At 39.9% G+C, this 23128-nt stretch overlaps 1 protein-coding gene across 8 annotated transcripts in view; it reads right to left on the reverse strand.

Annotated features, from left to right (window-relative positions):
* Positions 1-343: 343 nt before the first annotated feature.
* Positions 344-23128, reverse strand: part of AHCYL1 (adenosylhomocysteinase like 1) — a 71913-nt gene continuing 49128 nt past the window's right edge. For 5 of the 8 annotated variants that reach the window (XM_075195931.1, XM_075195928.1, XM_075195930.1 and 2 more), the window contains 7 exons: positions 22178-22248; positions 19797-19891; positions 19398-19496; positions 13361-13429; positions 10408-10486; positions 6846-6966; positions 344-5419 (listed from right to left, as the gene is read on the reverse strand). In XM_075195931.1, coding sequence (XP_075052032.1) covers positions 5413-5419; positions 6846-6966; positions 10408-10486; positions 13361-13429; positions 19398-19496; positions 19797-19891; positions 22178-22248 — 541 coding nt within the window. In that variant the 3' untranslated portion in view covers positions 344-5412. Of the gene's footprint in view, positions 5420-6841; positions 6967-10407; positions 10487-13360; positions 13430-19397; positions 19497-19796; positions 19892-22177; positions 22249-23128 lie in introns of those variants that run through there. The other 3 variants (XM_075195929.1, XM_075195932.1, XM_075195926.1) reach the window with 1 other exon arrangement.

Here is a 23128-nt window from a genome sequence, read left to right on the forward strand (position 1 = left end):
AACGTTGTTTCTAATATTTGACTCTTTTGTTTGTTACTGGCAAATGCCGTTAACTGTAAATTAGTTAGAGCTCAGACAAGGAAATAACTCTTTATTTAACTTGTATTTTGTTAAAGCCTGTGTAAAAACAGCCTTATTTTCTTTTAAGTCAAAGGAGGCAAGCAGAGGGCAATATGTCCTGTACCATATCTTGAGTTACTGTTATTTTAGAGAGCCAACATCAACCAAGCCACTGAACAGACTACGCAGCCAATACACAAACTATACAACAGGACCTTATAACATACAATACTCTTTCTATATGCATAAGGTAATCATCCAATAAACTGAAAAGCAAACAATGTCATCTTAATTTGGCTTTATTTTGTATTGCTTACCTGCATGGATCATTATAGTATTGTATTCATTAAAATCATTCACATTTATATATAAAGAAAATACATCTTAGTCAAGCAGATCATTTTAACATGCCAATAAAATATTCAGTAATTGCTTGTAGGAGACCCACAACTGCAAGGCTTGTGTCCGATTTCAGCCCTTTGCTTATGAATCATGAACAGCGAAGCAGTATTTCAGGATTTCTTTGCTCAAGGGATGCACAGCAGACCCTTCTCTTGTGGCCCCCACTGTGTCCCACCCACCAGAGGATAAAGGCAGTTATCACATGCATAACATGGGAATATTGAGCACTCTAAAGCAGACATGTCAAACTCATGGCCCAAATGCATATTTTTGTTTGTGGCTCCGCCAGGGCCCAGAGAGAAAATGAAATACAATTTTAAAAAATACTTATCTGACGCGGTGGCATCCGGCACCCTCCTCCCCACGCACTCAAGGTTGGGTGTGAAGTCATCACGTCTCATATTTGCAGTGAGGAGCGCACAGAGAGGAGCCACGAGAAGAAAAGAAGAAAACAGAAGAGAAGAAAGAAGCAATAGAATGAAGGCAAAAACAGCGTGGAGAGCACAGTATGAAACAGGATACAGATGAAGGGGAGCAAAAGCAGCATTGAGGGCACAGTGTCAAGCATCAGGAAGAAAGCATTAAACTCCATTTTTGTTTTTTCTTAATAATAAACCTTACAAAATTGCATACAAGAGGTTTTTTTTTTGAGTTTGACATGCCCCCTCTAAAGTCAAAATCAAGGATGCTCTTTCGCATATCAAAAGCATGGCATTTGCTGGAGATACCATTTAAGTAAATGTTTGTATGGCAGAGCAGAGCAAAGAGTAATTTTGAACTAATAATCATTATGATCCCAATCTAAATATACATAATTAAAATATTTGTTGTAAAAAAAAACATGTTTTAACAAGCCTGAGATAATGATTCAAGGTAAAAGCAAAGCTTACTGTGTGAACATACCAGACCTCACAGCTTTATGTAGAATTCTGTGTCGGACAGTGTAGGGGACACATTTATGAAAACCTGAGCATGGCAGAAATGGGGCAGACAGTATTTTTGCTTAGAAAAGTGGTCCTCCTCCTCCTGAGTGACTTTTAAAGAAATGTTGCAAAGCTGCTATAAATGTGTTGGATTATCATGTGTAATAGATTCCTGTGTATGTCCTACTCCAGCACGCTGGTGTCATCTGCCTTTTTAAGCCCCGTGATATTGAATACATTGTGCATAAATCTGTAGGAGCCTTACCCTTTCCTTTTTGGTGACATACAACAAGAGAAAGGAGCACCAGTCACAATGGAGAAAACCATTTGAATGTTCAATTATTATACTGTCACACCTTGCATGAAATATTTTGTACACCAATTTACCAGTCCATGAGCTTTCATAAATGTACCCCAATATATTTTCACATTGTGTCCTGTGTGCATTATATTTCTTGAGAGCATATGTGGTATATACATAAAGAACAAACAGGTAGATCATTCTGTCCTGGACTTCAGGCAAAGGTACCAGAAGAAAAGCATTTCTGACCTTTTCAAAAGCGTTGCTATTTAGTTCCATCACATTTTGTGCCAAGTATAATTCATTATTAAATAGACAGGTAAATTCTTTCTTGGAATTGTCTGCTCAAAAGACAAACTACATAATCAAGAATGAAGGAGAGGTACCATAGTGAATTAAGGCAGCAGAATTAGCAGGGCTCCAAGGAGACATTTCTTATGTTAAAAGGTACTTAAAGAGGAAGTATACTTTTGCCTCTCTTTTCTCTCTAGGGTAGAGATAAAGGGTGTATGTTTGTGTCTGTTGTATGTCAGTGGACAAACATGCATCATTTTGAACAAACCATAAAACACCACAGTGTGATCTCACATCAGATTTCAAATACATAATTGTTATATTGCTGTATGAAATTCAACATCCATTATAGTACAGGCAGCGCTTGCTGTACATATACAGTCAGTGGCCACTTCATTAGGTACATCTACTCATTAATGCAAATATCTAAATCAGCCAATCATGTGGCAGCAACTCAACGCATAAAAGAATGCAGACATGTTCAAGAGGTTCAGTTGTTGTTCAGGCTAAACACCAGAATGGGGACGAAATGTGATCTAAGTAACTGACAGTGGCATTATTAATAAGCCAGATAGGGTGGTTTGAGTATCTCAGAAACTGTTGATCTCCTGGGATTTTCATTCACAACAGTCTCTAGAGTGTATGGAGAATGGTGCACAAAACAAAAAAAAACATCCAGTAGGCAGTTCTGTGGGTGAAAATGCTTTGGTAATGAGAAAGATCAGAAGAGAAAGTCCAGACTGCTTCAAGCTTACAGGAAGGAAATAGTAACTCAAGTAAACATATGTTACAACAGTAGTATGCAGAAGAGCATCTTTAAATACACAGGACGTCAAATCTTAAAGTGGATGGGCTACAGTATCAGAAGACGCACCAGGTTCCACTCCTGTCAAGTAAGAACAGGAAACGTAGGTTACAGTGGGCAGAGGCTCACCAAAACTGGACAGTTGAAGATCGGAAAAATGTTGCTTGGTCAGATGAATCTTGATATGCGCTGTGACTTGCATATGGTAGGGTCAGAATTTGGCGAAAACATCTTGAATCCACGGATCCATACTGCTTTGTGAACAGTGCAGGATGATGGTGGTGTAATGCTGTGTGGAATGTTTTCTTGGCACACATTAAGCCCCTTAATAATAATTGGTCATTGTTAAATGCCACAGCATACCTGAGTATTGCTGCCGACCATGTGCATACCTTTATCGCCACAGTCTACTTATCACAAACCACGAGTTATTTTAAGCTAGTTTCACAAACATGACAATGAGTTCAGTGTACTCCACAGGCATTCAGTTACCCGATCTCAATCCAGTAGAGCACGTTTGGGATGTGGTGGAATGGATAATTTCATCATGGACCATAATCATCATCATCTGTAAGGAATGTTTCCAGCAGCTTGTTGTATGTCATGAAAAATTCAGGCCGTTTTGGGGGCAACGCGGTACTAGAAAGGTGTACATAATAAAGTGGCCACTGAGTATAGGTCCATATATATTTGGACACAAATGTTATATTAGCTGTTTGCCCATACATATTTAAAGTTACAGATATATAATGAATGGGGGCCTAAAGTGCAAACTATCAACTTTAATTTGAAATTATTCATAACCAAATTGGAGGAAGGGTTTATAATCTACAATTATTTAATATGTAGTCCTCTCTTTTTCAAGGGACCAAAAGTATTTGGACAATGGACTCAAACGCTGGTTCATGAACAGGTGTGGGCTATTCCTGTTATTTATCAATTAAGCAGACAAATGGTCCAGAGTTGATTCTAAGTGTGGCAATTGCAAGTGAAACAGGCCATACTTAGGCTGCAAAAACAAAAAAAAATCCATCAGCGAAAACCTTAGGGGTTGCCAAAATCAACAGTTTGGTACATTATGAGCAAATAAAGAACACACTGGTGATCTCAGCAACACAAAAAGGCCTGGACTTCCATGGGAGACTACCATGGAAAAGATATTGCGATCATCTTATTGTTTAAGATAAACCCTTTCACAACATCTAGCCAAGTGACGAACACTCTCCAGGACGTAGGCATATCATTATCCAAGTCTACCATAAAGAGAAGACTTGACAAGAGCAAATACAGGGGGTTCTATGCAAGGTGCAAACCATTCATAAGCCTCAAGAATAGAAAGGACAGATTAGACTTTTCCACAAAACATATACAAAAGCCAGCCCAGCTCTGGAACAGCATTCTTTAGACAGATGAAACCAAGATCAACCAGTACCAGATTGAAGGGAAGAAAAAAAAGTATGGTGAAAGCTTGGAATGGCTCATGATTCAAAGCATACCACATCATATGTAAAACACAGTGGAGGTGGTGTCAAGGCATGAGCATGCATGGCTTCAAATGGCACTAGGTCACTAGTGTTTATTGATGATGTGACAGAATTCTGAAATGTATTGGGATATACTGTATGCTCAGATTCAGCCAAATCAATTTGATTGGACGACGCTTCATAGTACAGATCGACAATGACCCAAAGCATACTTCGAAAGTAACCCAGGAGTTTTGTAAGGCAAGGAAGTGGAATATTCTACAATGACCGACTCAATCACCGGATCTCAACCCGATCGAACATGCATTTCACTTGCTGAAGACAAAACTAAAGGAAGTAAAACCTGCAAAAAACAACCAAAGACCCGACAAAGCATAAGAAGGGAGGAAACCCAGCATTTGGTGATGTCCATGGGTTCCGGCAAAGTATTAAAAATGAACATTTTATTGATGATTATGTCAATAACATCTGAGCCCCTGAAAATAGGGGACCGTATATAAAAATGGTTGCAATTCCTATATATTCCATACAATATTTTTGTTCAAACCCTTGAATTATAGCTGAAAGTCTGCACTTCAATTGTATATTCATTGTTTAATGTTAAATCCATTGTGGTGGCAAACAGAGCAAAAAATATGAAAATTGTGTCACTGTCCAGAGAGGGAGGGGGGCTCTAAAACCCTTCATTTGTTTTTTTCTTTACAATGACCGTCTTCTTCAGTAAGTTAGGTGCAGTACCTTCTAAAAGCCTGGACTGATATAGTAATTTGCCACATCATATTTATAGATAGCAAATTAAACCATGCCACCTGTTAACAGTTCTATTTTTCCCCAATATATTTCAAATAATGAAACTCTACATTGGAACTACCTTCTTTTAATAACTATAAATAAGTAATACTTCCCCTTTAATTAGGTTTTAACACTGTAATGGAAGTTCAGCAGTTAGAATCCTGGAGTTCTGCCACATTTTAAAATAAACAGTTTCCTCTCTACATAAGAAAATTAAAACATGCAAACACATACAAGGAATCATAGACAATAACATCACAGAAACATATAAAAAAAAACAGAGAAATGAGGCTGGTGATTTTTGTTCTAAAGCTCTCTTGAGATTTCACAGGTGATTTCCAATTTCAAGCATCAGTATCTATAATAAAATGACATATTGAAAGTTAAGCATATGCTAATACTGGATAACACAGGCTCTAGCATTAAAAAGTAAAAGAAAAACAACAGCAAGTAACAGTACACTACACTAACTGAAGCAGATATTTCATCTCTTGGAACAGCAGAATGAACGTGGTTAAAATGAATCCACTGCCTCAACTCCTCTACTTCTTCCAAACTCTCCCAGTGAAAACCCCTCCTAAATTTTTCAAAGATCTTCTTAAATTTTTGGCTTCATTGGGGTAAAGAAAAGGCCCAAAATGTCTGCCTACACTCTACAAGTGCACACTTGGCATCCCGAATAGTCAAAAATATTACTATGCTGCCTACCTCACCTAATGAATCTGGGTGCATGGCACTAAATTATGAACACTGAAGCCGCACTGTTAAGACTAAAAATCTCTTTCCACAGTGTTATGGACCCTGCCATAGTCTCCATCCCCGGCCTTAAATATCACTTGAGATTAAGAACATTTTCACTACTCTCTTCATGACCAGGGATCGTTTGCTCTGTGGAACATCCTGGATTTCCCCCCAGCCATGCTTCCATTAGACTTTTTTCATTGCTTCACTTTTTCCTGGACTTCACAGAAGTGCTGTCCTGGCACTTTCAACTAACAAATCGACAATTCTTTCAATAATTTAAAATTTGACACTTTGCTTGAACCTATATTACCATTCTGTTCTCCAGCCCAGACTGATTGATTAAGGCCCTGTACCATTGTGGAACACATGGTCCTAAGTTCTGAAGACTGAACCAAGACCTGAAAAAACTTGACTAAATGCTCTATTTGTGTTCACATCAAAGAAAATTCTTGTAAGTTCTATTATTGCTGGAATTTGATCCCCATCAGGCAACAATCTATATACTCTGCTGCCAATCTGCACTGGAGACACAGTAAGCTACTAAGCCCTAAGCTACGCTCCTTTTGGAAAGATGTGGCAGAGCTGCTTCACACAATCACAAATGTTTAGAAGCGGTTGTCCCAGAATTTCTTCTGCTCCTCCCTCTCCCGGTACGAAGAGCAATAAATCTAACATACAGATCTGCAATTCTGCAATTGTTTTATTGCCTCAAAGTGGAAGGAGCCTACTCCTTTTACACTTGGCATGATTATCAATAAAGTATGGGAAACATACTCTATAGACAATATGACAAGTATTAAATGCAGCACCGAAAGATTATCCTTTTCATCAACCTGGGATTCCTGTCTTATCTATTTCAACTCTCCTACCCACCCCCCATTGGACTAGCTGCTCTAGTACTAGTGATTTAAATTACCTATCTGGATGTGACTCTGTCCTATGGTCCCCCTGTATCCCCCAACTATATAACTGCAATAGCCTGCTTTAGGCTTGATGTAGATTTTATTTCTACACTATTGTTCTCCTTTAATGTATTTTACCTGTAATAATTGGGTTTGAAGGGTCCATTCTTATTGAGTCCAAGGTATTTGGCCTGGTCATCAGTTAGCTCAGTTAGATGGGCATCAAAGGAAGGCAGATGCAAGCTGGCAACATATTCATCTGTAAACAAGATAAAAGGAGGCATGTTTATTGACCAAAATATTTAACCTCTATGGGAGCTCCTGCAACATCCAGGGATTTTTTGAAAAATTACACTACTAAATAATGACTGAGATGTTCCTTTTCCTTATGAAATAAATTCCTCTTTTTCTCCAATTCTTAATTCCACTAATTCTATTTTTGGATTTAAAAAGATTTACCCAGAAACCCTGCAAAAATGGCAGGCACCTGCTCTCTTCTGTCTCTCTGCACCAGCAGGCGGCCCATTATAAAAAAGGAAATAAGGACAGGAATATTAGTGCAGACCACAAAGTGTAATGTTGGGCAAATGTAGAGTAATTAGCGGCTTTGGGAAGCACCTCCAACATTAAGGTGAGCAGGGTTGGAAATTAATTTTTAGATCCACTTTTTAGAAAGTGAAAGTAGCATCTGAAAATAGATTTAAGTGGTTTGCCTAGCATTAGACCTGCCATCTTCATTTCATTATTTGCACTGTACTAATGGGGATTTGCATAATACATGATACAGTTCAGGAACTTCAGGGTGCTTCTTTCTGTACGCAGACAGGTAATTGTTTAATTATAATGTAATTAAATAGAAATAAATTAAATTAAGTGTATAAAACATAACAAACAAATAGCTGATTACTCTAGTGTTGTATAATATGATAGCCTGAAAAGATCCTCCTTTCTTAGAATGACCTTATGAATATAAATTATACACCTCATTAACAAAAAGGTGTGTACATGAGAATCTACTTTGTTCAAGGAGAATTTACGAATTTCGCGATACTCTAATTTGTAATTCACCCTGTGACAAAACAGTCGTTGAGCACACCATTTTGAGAACATTGGGTATAAACATCTTTTAAGATCAACAGAACTGCACCAACATACATATTTTCACTTGTCTTAAAATATCTCCCAACTTGATCCTTCCACTTTGTGCAAGATCTGCATCTCTTATCCACACTAATTACCTGTTTCCTTTCCCGGTTACAGGCCTTTTTTTGGGCTGCTTCCTCTAACCTCCAAATTCATCACCATCATCGATTTATATAGCGCCAGTAATTCCGCAGCGCTGTACAGAGAGCTCACTCACATCAGTGCCTCATTGGAGCTTACAGTCTAAATTGCCTAACATACGAACACACACACATACACACACACACACACACAAAACACACACAAAAACACACACACAGAGACTAGAGTCAATTTGCATCAGCAGCTAATTAGCCTACTAGTATGTTTTTGGAGTGTGAAAGGAAACCGGAGCACCTGGAGGAAACCAACGCAAGCACAGGGAGAACATACAAACTCCTCACAGATAAGACTATGGTCAGGAAATTCAAATTCTTCAACTACCCTCTTAACTTTCTAGGCTATTCTAGTCGATTAACACTCTTCTATTCTATTCTACCAGATTACCACCCCTCTTCACAACTCGCTCAAAATTTACATGTGCTGTCTTTCTATACATACAAAACCCTCTGACTCCTAAATACACTTTGCTGTATGACTAGATCATTTAACCCACTAAGCACTCTTTACTCCTACATTCTGGCCGGACCAATATGCAATATGTGGCACTTAACCTCATGCATCAAACCGCTATTGTCTTATAGACTGCAAGCTTACTAGCAGGACCCTCTTACCTCTCTTTCTGTCTGTTAATAACCAGTCTTGTATTATTACTTGCTTGATCTCAATTGCAAAATTGCTATGGAATATAATGGTGTTACATAAATAAATGTTACGTAAATAAGAAGGTCAGTTGGGAGCTAAAGGAAGGAATAGTAAGATGTTGGACAGGAGAAAGAATGAGAGATCTCAATAATAAGGTAATTATATAAATTATCATTTTTGTACATTTATCATATAAACTGTAAAATGTGTGCCATGTATTGGTAATTATGTATATTACATTAATTGTTTGATTTTTTTATTGGTTACCCATGTGTAGAAAGATTTGTCTTATGATATGATTTTACACTTGGAAGATGGGGACGGACCACAGAAACCAGTCACATTTTTATTTGAGACTTCAGAAAGCTTAATTTTTTATTCCTATGAGTAATTGTAGTTCAGATCACTGACACATCACTGGGGAAGTGTTTAAATCTGTGGAGTATTTGGATGAAGATACAAGTTACATACAGAATTTTTTTTATCATTAGCCTATTATGCAATTTATGGCTACTATAATTGTGATAGATAACTTCTTCTTCAAACCAAATTGTAACAGTGAAAGTAATTTTTCATTGTGCTTTTGCCTATATGCAGCAATTTTTCTTTGTGGGCCAGGATAGTGATGTCTGCACAATTTTTTTGTTTTCTGATGGTTGGAGCCTGGCGGATCAGAGATGTTTCTTGCCGAGTGTGCGCTAGGCATATTTTATGCACCCAGATGGGAGAACATTACTTTTGCGTAGGCGTATTTTGTATTCTCTGTTTGCTAGTGGACTGTAGAGCATAAAGAACTTCAAGCTTATAAATTTTCAATGGAGCCCCTACTGCACCTTCCAAGCGCACTTATAATTACATTTCGATCCATGTAAATAAACTTTAAAACACCCAAAGGTGACAAGGAATATTTTTACTAAATTGCGGGTTTAAAAAAGTGGAGATGTTGCCTTTTACAACCAAATCAGATTTAGGGTATCATTTGTTTAGTACATTCTACAAAATGACAGCTAGAATCTGACTGATTGCTATAGACAACATCTCCACTTTTTCAAACCCGCAGTTTAGTATATATACCCCCCCAATGTTTCCTCACTCAAGATAAATTTAATATATAAATGAGGCTAAGCTAAACATTATTCTAGGACAAATATATAAAACTTACAATTTAAGAAGAGGGCGGCCCTAGAGTGTTAATAGCAGGACATTAAAGTGACATTTTACACAGTCCATCCATGTGCGATTCTAGTTGGCCCCACAAAAGAACGCACACAATCTTTTTCCATAGGCAGTTCTTAAAACCAGAATACAGAAGTACACCTCTGTGTGAAGGCCCTAGCAAGGTAGTAGCAGGTCTGTTCAAGTGACATTTTCACTCTTTCCACCACATGCATTTCCAGTTCCACAACTCTGCAAAAGTAGGCATATATTGATAGTTCCCAAAACCTAGTATTGGGTGTGCAGCTATGAATGTGTTATGCAGCGAATTAGGCGCATTTGAGTAATAGAAAGAATAATCTGTTTGCCTGCATGCTCTGCACATTCGTAAACTGCCTTCAAATTTACTGAAGTGTCCAATTTCCCTTTGAAGTTATATATTTACCTTAATTAGGTCCCAAAATAAAATTATATGAAAAGTACGAAATTTGAGCACTGGATGGTCCGAGAAACAAGTTCAGCTGACTGCTGAAATCTTATAAGTCAAAAACAATAAATGTATACAAAAGTGTCATATCTAAAACATGCCATGACTTACCCATCTTCTTAGGCAACAGGTACACATCTTGCTTGTATCTGCCTTCGGGTGCATTGTATAGTTCAATTAAAGCTAGTGCCTGTAGGGTAAAGAGATACAGTAATAATGTACAGGGGGATGTTTTAGAAATAGTGCCTTGAAAAGGTATTCAGTGCCTATTCTTTTTCCAATCTCAAAAATGTCATTGTCTAGATATTTGCTTATTTTTTTGGATTGAAAGATTATAAATTACTTAATAAGTATCCCTTCCCTCAGTCAATACTTACGTCAACCTCCTCAGATATTAAAGGCAGTAGTCTTATTGGGGTAACTTAACTTAACTGTGAACAACAAAACAGAGCCCATTCCTCCTTGCAAAATTGCTCAAAACTCTTCTCTTTCTTTTCTTCATTTTAAGCACTATGGGTCTTGTTGAAAGTCATCTTTCCTGCTTTGGAAGCACCTGCCACTGATAAACCTCCCCATAACATGATGCTACTGCTACTTCACAATGGTTGTGTATAGGGTTTGATTTTAGTCCATATACACTGCTTTGGATTTCTGTCACATAACTGCAGTATCTATTAGATGGTATTTTGTAAACTTTTCAAGGGCAAAGACATTTTATTAGCTAGTGCTTCTTTACTTCTAAGAGATTGTTGACCTATGTACATTGTAATAAAAAAAAAATACACTGGCTTCTGTAGCTTGTTCAATGTCACAGTTGCCCTCACAATAGCTTCTCTGATAAATGCTCTTCTTGTCCAACAAGCAAGTTTAGGACAGCAGCCTAATCTATGCAACATGGCTGCAGTGTCATCCTTCTGCCATGTCTGTACAATGTACCACACTGAGCTCTGAGTGATGTTCAATGCCTCTGCAGTAGTCTTGTATCCTTCCCTAGATGTGTGCTTCTCTATAATATCTCAGACTTGTTTGAAATGGCATCTTCATTTTTTTTTCTCCAACTCTCTATCATGCTGTAGGACTTTACAGAGAGAGAGGGGTATTTATATTTACAAAAATAACATCCACTAATTTTTTTTAGACAGGTTGACTCAATAAACAATATGTTTGACGTTTTAGGTAATGTATTGTACCAGCGTAAATATGAAGTTTTGGGATTATATTGGATATGAATACTCTTTCAATTTCATTAATTCTGTATTTATTTAATAATTTGTGGAAAGATTTTACAATATTTGCTTCAATTTGATATGATAAATCAATACTTAATAGTATTACAGTGCCAAAAATCTATTCCAAATTCAAAATGTGAAAAATGTGTTGGCTGCTCAATATTCTTTCAAGCCACAGTATTACAGTAAATTAGACTGAAAGTGGAGTAAAATATGGTGAAATTTTAAATTGTTTAGGGGTGCTGAATTGGACAGTTAATGTGGAGTTGTAAATGATAGACTATGTATTTCAATATTTACTTCTACTTACTTTCATTTCAAAGAACATATTTTCAACAACTAAGAAATATTACCTGTTCATTTAATCTCTTTGATTCCCTATATGGCAGCCATCACTAGTGGGTTAATCCCTGGGTCAAGCGGATATGTGTCAGGCGTCGCCTCCGCACTATCTCCGGGTGCAAGAGATGGCTGCCTGTCACCTCCGATATCGGCGTCCCGTTGCCTAGCATCGGGACGACTACCTGCTTCCGGGCGCGGTACTCGCATGCGCCGTCACTCCACGTCCTGCATCCGGTCGGACACATTCCCTCTCCTGTCAGGCCCTTACCAGGTGTATTTATGGAAGGTTCTGGCACCACTATGGGTGCCAGAGTATTGGTTTCACCCTGCTCCAGCACCTTGACTGCATCTACTCTTGATCCTGTTTCTGAACCGGCTTCCCTCTGACCTTTCTATTGGATTTTGCCTTGTACCCTGCTGCTAGCTTCAGTTTCCTGATTTTGGCCTGCCTCTGACTATTCTTTGGATTTCCCTTTGTACCTCGCTGCCCGCTGGTTCTGAACCGGATTTATTGACTACACTTATTCACTCTGTTGCTACGCTGGTGGCTGTCTTGGAGAACCGCGACCTGCGTACCCTCTTGCAACGAAGCCCAAACTCCCTTGCGGGGGTCCCTGGTGAATACTGGGGGACGTTAGACTCCGCGCCTCCTTGCTCAGCTGTGCCAATACCAGCTAGTACCTGATCGTGACAGTATGCAGGAAGAAAAAAGTCACACAGTACAGTGTAAAATCTCAGCGCTTCCTGTACTTTGGACATTCTTAGAAAACCTTTTTGGGTGGATTTGAGTGGCATATTGGACCCCTTTTGCAGTAGTTTGGCAATGGTCAGACATTTTCCAATGCCATGCTCATTGCTAGAGCTCCCCCAGATAGAACAAACAGTTGAAGGAACCAGAAACAAAAAAGGAACATATCTAGGGAAGTGATCTACCCGTTAGAGAGGAAAGAAAGAAAAGCTGACCATATTTAATACCTGTGTGGCTCTCTTCTTTCCTGTCTACCCTCTGGTTGACATCTGATGAGAAATACTTGGGCATGCACACTGTCATATTTGCAGGGTGGATGACAGAGCAGAGTTGATGGAAAGTAGAGCATGTTCTACTTTCTACTGTGCCTGTTCGGTCGTATGATTTAGAAAAAAAATCATTGGCTTTGGAAAGAGGACCACTGGACCAGAGTGTATCTATAGAGATAAATTATTTCTTTTTGATTTATAAATACACCGACTGCAAAATGAAAACGCATCCGATCACTGTAAAATGAGATAGATGTATTTATTAGTGGTGATGGGATTAAATATGTAAATAAAAAAAAAAAAGAGTTTGGACCTTGTTTGCTATGTAGTGGGACATAACTGGATGCAATTCTTTCTGGCAGCAAATAAAACACAATAGCATAATTTATTTTTTTATATCATTATAAAAGTTTTTCGGAATAACTTCACACTTTCCTTGCACTCAGGTTTGCCCAGTGCAACTGTGTTCAACTTACCTCTGTAGTTGCAGTTATTGAAAGCACAAAAGTAGGAATTGTTGAACAGCTCAGATTGAGAAGACGGCCCTGAAATACAAATGACATATTTAATATAACAACAAACCCCTAAGCATGGCATATGTATTTGTAGTGCACCAACAACGTATGCAATAAAGAAAGATCGATGAAAACTTTCAACCACTGACCACAGCAACACAGCCAGATTTAATCACAAATGCTGCTTTAAAAAAACCCAAAATGTAAACATATAGATATCCCATTTTGATTTGCCTGCACACTTGTGATTCTACCTCTGAGCTGGCACCATGTTGGACACTTTGGGTTTACTACCTGAGTTGTGCTCACCATTTGTTAATATGGAGTGTGGTAATACAGATGTTTTTATTTTGATGCATACACACATCGTTGTGTTTTACCACTATTTGCTAATTCAATTTTTATTGCTTTTAAACAATACAAAAAAAATGCAATGAACCAAACAAACAAGTTAGGTATTTATTTATACACCGACACACATCAATTCTGCTCTTTTAGAAAATTGCACACTCCCACTTACCTAATATGACTGATAGTCTTAAGCAAACTGAACGATAACTTGATTTGCTAAAATGCTGCAGAGCATCCTCTAATTATGTGTGTGGCCTATTTCCGGCCGACCCCACCGGAGGACTATTTGAGAAAATACCTCCAGATGGAGCGAACATTTGCCTGGATGAAGGGCATGCCGACTTAAGTAGTCAATTTCCCAGTTGTCCACCCTCGGAATGAACACTGCTGAAATTGCAGACACCTGTTGTTCAGCCCATTTCATGACCTTTGACACTTTCTACATGGCAAAAGTACTACTTATTCCTCCTTGATGATTTATGTAGGCTACCGCCGTAGCATTGTCTTACTGTGTTCGGATCGGCCTACGTGCCAGGAAGGACTGTGCCTGAACTAGAGCCCTGAATACTGTCCGTAGTTCCAGAACATTTATGGGCAACCGTGTTTCCTCCAGCATCCAAGTACCTTACAAACTGAGGTGAAGAGTGACTGCACCCCACCCCAAAAAGCTGGCATCCGTTGTTACCACGGTCCAGTCCCACACCGAGAAAGGACGCCCCTGCGTGAGAATGTCCCTCCTGAGCCACCAGACAAGAGACAGGCGTGTTGTCTGTGACAACCGAAAGACCTGCCTTTCTAAGCAAGGATCTGACCTTGACCACTTTGCCAGAATCTCCTGCTGGAAGTTGCGCGAATGGAAACGAGCAAACTGCAGAGCTTCAAACGAGGAAACCATGCGATCCAGTAGCTTCATACACTGAAGTACTGAGATGCGGTTTAGAGATAAAACATTTTTCATCTGACGCCGGATCGTCCGTACTTTGTCTGAAGGGAGAAAAACCCTCTGACAATTGGATTTGAACTACAATCCGAGAAACACCACATGTTGGGTTGGTATCCAACTGGATTTTTTGTAGTTGATCACCCATCCGTGTGCCTGCAGAATGTCCCTGGTAAGCTGCAGATATGACTGAAACCGAGATACCGAGCAAGTCATCTAGGTAAGGTAAAATAGTCACCCCCTTTAAACGCAATTGAGCTGTCATTACCTTTGTGAACAAACCAAATGGGAGAGCCCTGAACTGAAAATGCTCCAGACGAACCGCAAACCACAAGAGACTCAGATGACCTGTCCATATTGAAATGTGAAGGTAATCGTCATTGATATCCAATGATGCTGAGTACTCACCTTTCTTCGTGGAATTTATCACAGATCTGATGGACTCCATCTGAAAGCTGGGTACCCGTAAGCAAGTGTTGAGGTCCTTCAAGTTTAGAATTGGTCTGAAGGGCCGATCCGGATTTTGCACCAGAAAAAGATGAGTCAAAGCCTGGACCTCTCTGCCCCAACAAAACTGAAACAATCACCTCGGCATCCCGAAGTAACTGTACTGCCCCCTGCAAAGCCTGTCTTTTCTCCGACTCCCTGGGAAAAGGTGTAGTCATGAAACACTGTGGAGGTGCCCCCACTAGTTCCAAGACGTATCCCTTGGACACGATACTTTTCACCCAGGCATCTGTGGTGGACCTAAGTCACTGCTCCTGAAAGAGCAGTAGGCGCGCTCCCACCACCGGAGCCCCCGGTGGAGGATGCAGAAAGTCATGCTGCTTGTTTGTCTGCTGGCTTAGGGGCAGGGCGACGTCCTGTCCAGACCTGACTGCCTCTTTGCCCCCCCTCCCCTTATAATTGGGGCTTGGCTTCTGGAAGAACCACCTCTTGAGTGGCCGACAAACCAAAAGAAGTGAAAATGCCTCCCTTTTGGGAGCCCCAGATGCTAAATAAATAGATTTCAAAATTGCTTCACACTTTTTGTCGCGACTGCGACGCTGAATTAGGCAACGGAAAAACAGTAGACTTCGCCAAGTGTGCAATAAAAGCATCAATACTGGGATGAGTCTCCCATGTTCCTACCTCCGAATTTGGATATGGGTAGAAAAGTTTGTATCGCCTGGGAATCTGAAAATTATTATCAGGCTTAAGTCTGGCCTCGTCCCAAATTTCCAACAGTTGTGCGGAAGGAGGGAATAAAAACTTTTTCTTTGTCCTTTTAAACAGGGAGGTCTGTGATACAGATTGTTTCCCATCCGATATGGTAAGAACCTGTCGCACTGCCAGGTTAAGGTCCTCAATGCCTTGTCTATTGGACATATCCTCCTCACCTGTGGGCAAGCCCTCATAGTCAGAATCCTCTAGAACATCACCATCTCCCAATTCAGATGGATCCGTGTCCGAATGTACTAATTCCTGGGCAATAGGAAGATGCAAGCGTTTACGCCGTCCACCTGCCATACTCTGATGGAACAATTTTTCAAGAGAATTAGACACTCTGGTCAACCCCTGCACAGACCAATCGACGTGGATTTTCTCTCCTTAATTCGTCAATGGACCGTGCCAGCTCCTACGCCCAGACTGGTTCCACGATGTCCGCTGCACCCGCAGACGAGCACCCGCCAAGGTCCTCGGCCATGCATACTATGCACAGGCCCCCCTGGTCTGATTGTCCTCCAGTTAATTTGGACTCACACCTGGTACAGGTGTAGTATATTACAGAGACAGCCTTGGATTTGGCCACGGTCTCTCTTTCTGACATATTACAAAACAGAAAGGTAAATGAGAGACACACTGTAGAACTATCTTATAAAAAAGAAATGTACAGTATATAGCAAACTGTAACACAATAGAAATACACAATAATATAGTGCTTCAGCCAAGACTAGAACCAAAAGTGTTCCGTAATGTACCCCCACAGAATGTACAGCAAATAGAAAACACACACACACTGAAAAAGATATAAGAAATAGCAAAGCCACTCTATATTTACTGGTTTTCAGTCCCCAGGGATGTGTCTGCCTCTGAGTGTCCTGCAGGCAGGGTGGGAAAGGGCTGATAAGCTTCCCAGAGCCCAGGAAAAAACAGGGGAGTTAACTGTCACATAACCACGCCCACTTAACTCTTTGCTGGCCTGCACATAATCAGCAAAAAAAACCATACATTTGTAATTGCAGAAAAAAACAGACATCAGACCATGGTGGGGACTGTGCTTCAGCGAAAGATCCCCACCAGCATTATATGCCTCACTCCCTGTTTGCACCGCAACTTTTTCTCCAAATGCCGGCTGACAGGCTGGGCAACTGGACCGCAAGCAGCTCCGCCTCCACAGCAGTCACGGGCGACGGATGCATGCTGCCACGGCTCCTGGGGCGGTCCGCATCACCTCTCTGGACGCACCTGGGTCCTGGACACTACCAGAGGGCCAGGTGACATTTTCCCCGGTGCGCTACATAATTCAGGGGGCGTCACTAAAGTACCACTGGGGCTCTCCCTGAAGTAGCCGCAGCGGTCACACAGTGATAAATGTGTAAAAAATACAAGAAAATTCTAAGACTAGACTAAAAGTGCTCTTCTCCGTAGGCACTAAGAAAAAAAACTGAGCTCTTCCGGTGGAGGGGGGCATAGAGGGATGGGGAGCAGGCTAGACAAGTTTTTTAGTGCCATTACTCCCACAGCACCCTCTATACCCCAAGGTGAGCAGTGTCCCCCAACTAGTGTGAAAAAGTCAATTAACCTACCATTTATATCTTAGGAGTGTGGGAGGAAACCAACGTAAACACGGGGAGAACATACAAACTCCAGACAGATAGGCCCTGGTCAGAATCAAACTCATGACCCCAGTGCTGTGAGGCAGCTATGCTAACCCCTGAGCTGCTCACATTAGGGTCTAAAAAAAAAAGTTATTTAAGTGAGGTATTTTTACCGGTGGGACATTCTGGACCAAACTGAGCAATAACTTAACTGTAGATATCAAAAATAAAATAATTTGGTATACAGTATAGTGCAATCAGCTGGTTGTAGATTTTGATGCTTATTTCAAGTTTGGCTGCTCTTTTGATGCAATATCCTTGATAAAATGTCTGTCCTGAATGAAACCAAAACAACACATAGGGGCATATTCAATTGTTGGCATTACTGGCCAAAGTAACGCGGCACGCGCACTATTACAGTCATTACGGTAATAGTGCGCGTAAATACCGTTATTACGGTACCTTTCACGCTGGATTTCAGCTCGCGGCTCAGGGAGCTGCGAGCTGAAATCCGGCTTAGTATTACCGTAATAATGGTAATGCTTTTAATGCTGCGGGGAATTCAAACAATTGAATATGCCCCATAATGTATCTTCTACCTGTTCAAGGCCTAACTATTGACTGGTAGATGTGCAGGTAATCAAACACCATATGTAGATAAGATCACAGGATGACTAACATTCACTAACATTGGTAACACTCCTGCTCGAGCTTGATGCTTAAATAGCTGCTGACAGACCAGAATTTCCAGAATGTTACAGCAATTATTTCAGCATGAACCCAGCATCAGATACTAAACCTGTAATAAAATCGACTAAAATATACGGTTGTAGTCTACATGAAATTCATATCTGTTCTGGCCATTCAAAGCCGCTCTCCTCATCCAAAGCAAACATTCCCATTTACACATAAAATTGTCTCTAATGCTGCAGACAACCTGGATGTGATTTTTGACACACAGTCATGCAGGCCGCGTACATCTGCATAGATTCTACTTCCAGAGTGACTTTATGGTAGTATGACCTGTAAAACCGGTTTATGTGGTTTGGGGAAATGAAAAAGATCTGTTCTAATCTATTTCTATGTTACAATTACTGTAATATGAACTTGGGCTATACTGCCAAATTTGAGACACATGGTTTACCTGCCGTCTTGGAAACCTCATGGACTGGTTACATATTAAACTTATTTCAATAAGGGTTATTCTATAAAGTGTAGAAAAATGGAACACAAAATGGTGTACATTTTTTAAGTTAGGTTTTCTTAATATTTGCCTTTATTTAAATGCTCTGTCATTTACACCACAAACTATACTAATACTGTTACGATGACTTACATACAAAAAGTATTAAAAATTTGCTCTAAACAAATAAACGGAAGAAACACAGGCAGGGTTGACATTTCACAATCTTTTAGTGTATCTTTCATTTTGTCTAAAGTAACTTTAAACTGAACTATATTTTAAAATATATTACAATCTTCCCTCTGAAGTTATTTTATTGCTTACGACATTGTGCCTTATGTGGTTTGCAAAAAAGGGGGATTGGGTGGATCGCTGCCTACACGGATACGAGCATTTATTCAAAATGCTGGTTGTGTTCTTTACTTCTTCCAGGGCAGGCTTCCTTTGGCTGCACAGCAGTAGACCTACATGGCATAGAGGATGGTGGCCCAGGGGCAAGCTCTCCACTCGAACAGCCAGAGGAAGCCTGCTCAGACTCGAAAGATAGCAAAGCACTGAAAGCAAAAAAAAAAAACCCAAAAAAAAAAGGCATAGAAACAAGTCAACATAGGACAATAGGACATGGTGGTAAGTCTATTTTAATATGGTTATATGTCTGAATTACTATTTTTATTAAGAAACATTATTTATGGGAATCAGCAAATTCCCCATCAAAGTGCCTACCTCAGCCAGGAGTACTATTCTTTTTCCATCTGGCCAGATGACATGGTCAACCTGAGATCGGATACGCTCCCATGTAAGCTCAGGGGTGCGTAGACTAGTCTGAAAAGAAATTCATTTGCAGAGTGAAAGAAGATAAAATGCTGTATTATTTCACATGTGCCCACATAGATTAGTCTAATTCTAAAAGACCAATAAACTTAAAATCCCAAACTCCCCTTTAACTTAAAATACATGTGCTATAGCTTTATTGTCTGTATGTTTAATATGTTTATTAGTCATATGCTATTGGGATTCATATTAAAAATAAAATAACACGTCTAAACTGATGTCACAGTCACATTACTATTTGCTGTAGCATGTTTTGCCAATTAATGAACATGAATAAGATTTAAAGCTCACCACATCGATTTCTGTATTAGAGTGTCCCATATTGCATACAATGCAACCATTCTTCATGCGGTCAAGATGCTCCCTCATAACCACATTTTTGTTTCCTATGGACCAAAATAAGAAAGATTGATCATTCTTTCCTATTTGATCCCTACGTAAAGCCATGTTTAACAAAAACTGCTTCCTGTAAGTGGAAAAGCATTAAATTACTTTAGACGTCGTTCACATAATTGGAAATAACAGTCCGACGATAAAAAAAATAATTGTTAATTACTTTATCCATCATGTTTTGTTCAATGATTCTGGAATTATTTGCTAATTATTTTACCAATTCTTTTTCTGAATGTTCTCAATATCTCATCCTATAAATACTTGAGTAAAAAATTACACATTTTTGTTCTAATTTAAGCAAAGTGACAGCACACTGGCAACATATCACATTGGCATCTGGTTGATGAAATTATACAGCACACCAAGATGCTCTAGAAACATCAACTGTGTAAATATAGTTCTTTAAACATATGACAACAAAACACCAATGTACTCTGTTGCTAATAATTGTAATCACTCACAAAAATAGCTACGTAAAGCAATCGGGGAGCAATTCAAATTGAGCATCACTTTAAAAATGTTTTTCTTTCTTTCACAGATTACAATGATGGCTACACCTCAGTAATTTGTAGCAGTGCTTTAAAACCACTGTTCCACATCACCTGCGTTTCTTGGCTCTAAAAAGGGAGCCCACCTGTATTTGGGTTCAAGTTCATTTGGGCATCAAATCATGTGGGCAACAGGTAATATGGTATGCAGGTAATTGTGCTTCAGTTCACTTGGGCTTCCCTTCATTGGACACCAAGTCATGATGTCTCCTTTAATGGAATAGTATTAAAGACCGTAATTAGGTATTGTAGTTTGATTTAGGGATTTAGTGAAACATGACTTGAAATTAAATTTAGGCATTATGCATGTACTGATATATATTGTGGAGAGTGATCTGTATAATGGTGAAGTAATTTGATATATGATGTGGTGTAAAGGTTTGTGTGATATAGTATGAACTGGGAGGGGGCGGAGTGTGACACAATATATACTGCAGAGAGGTGATGCATGTGATCTATAATGGGGATGTGTGTGATATTATATATTCTGCACATATATTATATATCCCTAACAAGCTGGTGCCCACATTTCTGAGTTGGTAGATAAATGAATTAAAACCTTATGAACTGGGGCTGAAGGAACTGACGCTCAAGTGACCTGGTCCAATCATTGTAGCATGTGCTCTATGAACAATAACCTGAAACAAAGTGCTACAAAATACTGGCATATTTCATACTTCCATATCTCCTGGAAGGTAGACAATAAACACTGCCTTATGAAGAAACCTGGGGGAGGTTTATATAGCATCACATATGAATTGACACCAATTAATGCGGATTATGTCAAATGCACAGAAAAAGATGACAGTACTTAAATACAGACAAGCAATATTTTCAGTGGTATGTTAGGAACTCCCAAGTTAGTACAGTGAAACTTGGGAACTACTCTGAAGGCCAGGTGTTCGCTGGAGCCCCTAGTGGTGGGGACAGACTGGGCTGCGGGCCGACCGAGGGTTGAGTAACGTATACTGACTTAAAGGAGTTCCCAGGAGTGGAGTGATTGGTGGACTGTAGTATAAGAAGAATCCTAGGTCAAAAGGTCACAGGCACAGATGCAATAGTCAAGGGCAAGCGAAGGGTCAAACTCACAGGCAGAGAAGCAAAATCCGAATTCCAGGCAAAAGGTCAAGGTCAGAAGAGAAGGGTCACAGGTCCAATAACAAGCAGGGGTCAAAACACGGGTAGTCAAATCCAAGGTAGCTGGAACCAAACTGGATAGCACAAGCAGGCAGCAGAACTGAGGACAGAACGCTATAACCGGCAGTGAGGCTGCAGACCTCACTGCCCTAAATACCACAAGCCACCAATCAGAGCCTAGCTCTGAGTCTCACACAGCCCCCATGATAATTGCATTAATCAGCCCACAGGCTGTGTTAAATTACGCGCATGCGCCCGGCCACTAGTACCGCCGGGACGCAGCGCTAGATTATCGGCGTCGGACCGTTGCCTTGGCAACGGCCGACCAGGAAGCGGAAGTGACGTCCCGGTCGTCAAGGTGACGGCCGGGACGCTAGCAGAACCAGGAGACGGGCCGCGGCGGCTCATAACATGGTATAGGAAAAAAAATGGGAAAACGCACAGTTCTGCCAATATCAATTCTCTATTTAAAGGGATCATGTCAGAGTCAAGGTGCATATTGGTTTAATGGCATGTCTATGCTTCATTGTGTTATGGGATATTTCAGTCCATGGACTGTTTCCAGAAAATCCCAGTTTTCATATACCTGGTTACCTGTACAAGTGATGACCACATCCATCTGTCTTATAACTTCATTCAGTTTCACCACCCGAAAACCTTCCATGCTGTATTGGAAAGAGAAGTAAAAAACATTAAGAGCACAGGCAGGGACAGCCAAGAACAAGGAATGGGACAACATAATCAAATCAATTGCTAGGAGGAATCTACTTTTCACTATGTATGTATTTTATACCTTTGTTTGCCCAAATAAACTTGTTTGTAGATAATCACATGGACTGGAAATATTTTTTCTGATGGGGTGCAAACTGGTAAATGTCCATATAACTGCAGACAATGGTCATGAATAGTGCAAAAACAAGGTATACAAATCATAAGTAACATTAATTTGGAGTTCTGCTCCAGAGCAGCGGTTTTACCGCTTTAGAGACTGGCTCAAGTCTACCATCAAGGATTTCAACTGGCATTTATCTTGCCTACGGCATATGAAATATTTGGATTGCATCAATAATTATTATACAATTCTGTTAGAATCAAAGTTTCTATTTATAAGCTTGGCAGTGATCTATGCAAGCTGCTGCCCAAAGGTGGTTGACTTGCTTTAGAGAATGGCTCATGTTTGTCACTGGGGATTTCAACTGGAGAATGGCTCATGTTTGTCACTGGGGATTTCAACTGCCATTTGAGATCTTGCATATGAAACAATTGGAGTGCACTGCTAATAAGTACACCACACTGTTGGAACTGAAGTTCCTAATTATAAGCGCGGCAGGGATCTATGCAAGCTACTGCCCGAAGGTGGTTGACTCGGCTGTGGGAGTAACAAGAGACTATAGTATTATTCTGCAGTGCATTACTTTATGGCTCACTTTAAGAGTTTACATTATTGCTCACTATTTCACATTAAGAACACATTACTATACTTATAGTGATTTATTCCCTTGTGTAGGACCTATCATGTCGAAGGGATGATTTTTCTCTGGAATA

The sequence above is a fragment of the Mixophyes fleayi genome, chromosome 2 (assembly GCF_038048845.1).
Source record: "Mixophyes fleayi isolate aMixFle1 chromosome 2, aMixFle1.hap1, whole genome shotgun sequence".
Lineage (NCBI taxonomy): Eukaryota > Metazoa > Chordata > Amphibia > Anura > Limnodynastidae > Mixophyes > Mixophyes fleayi.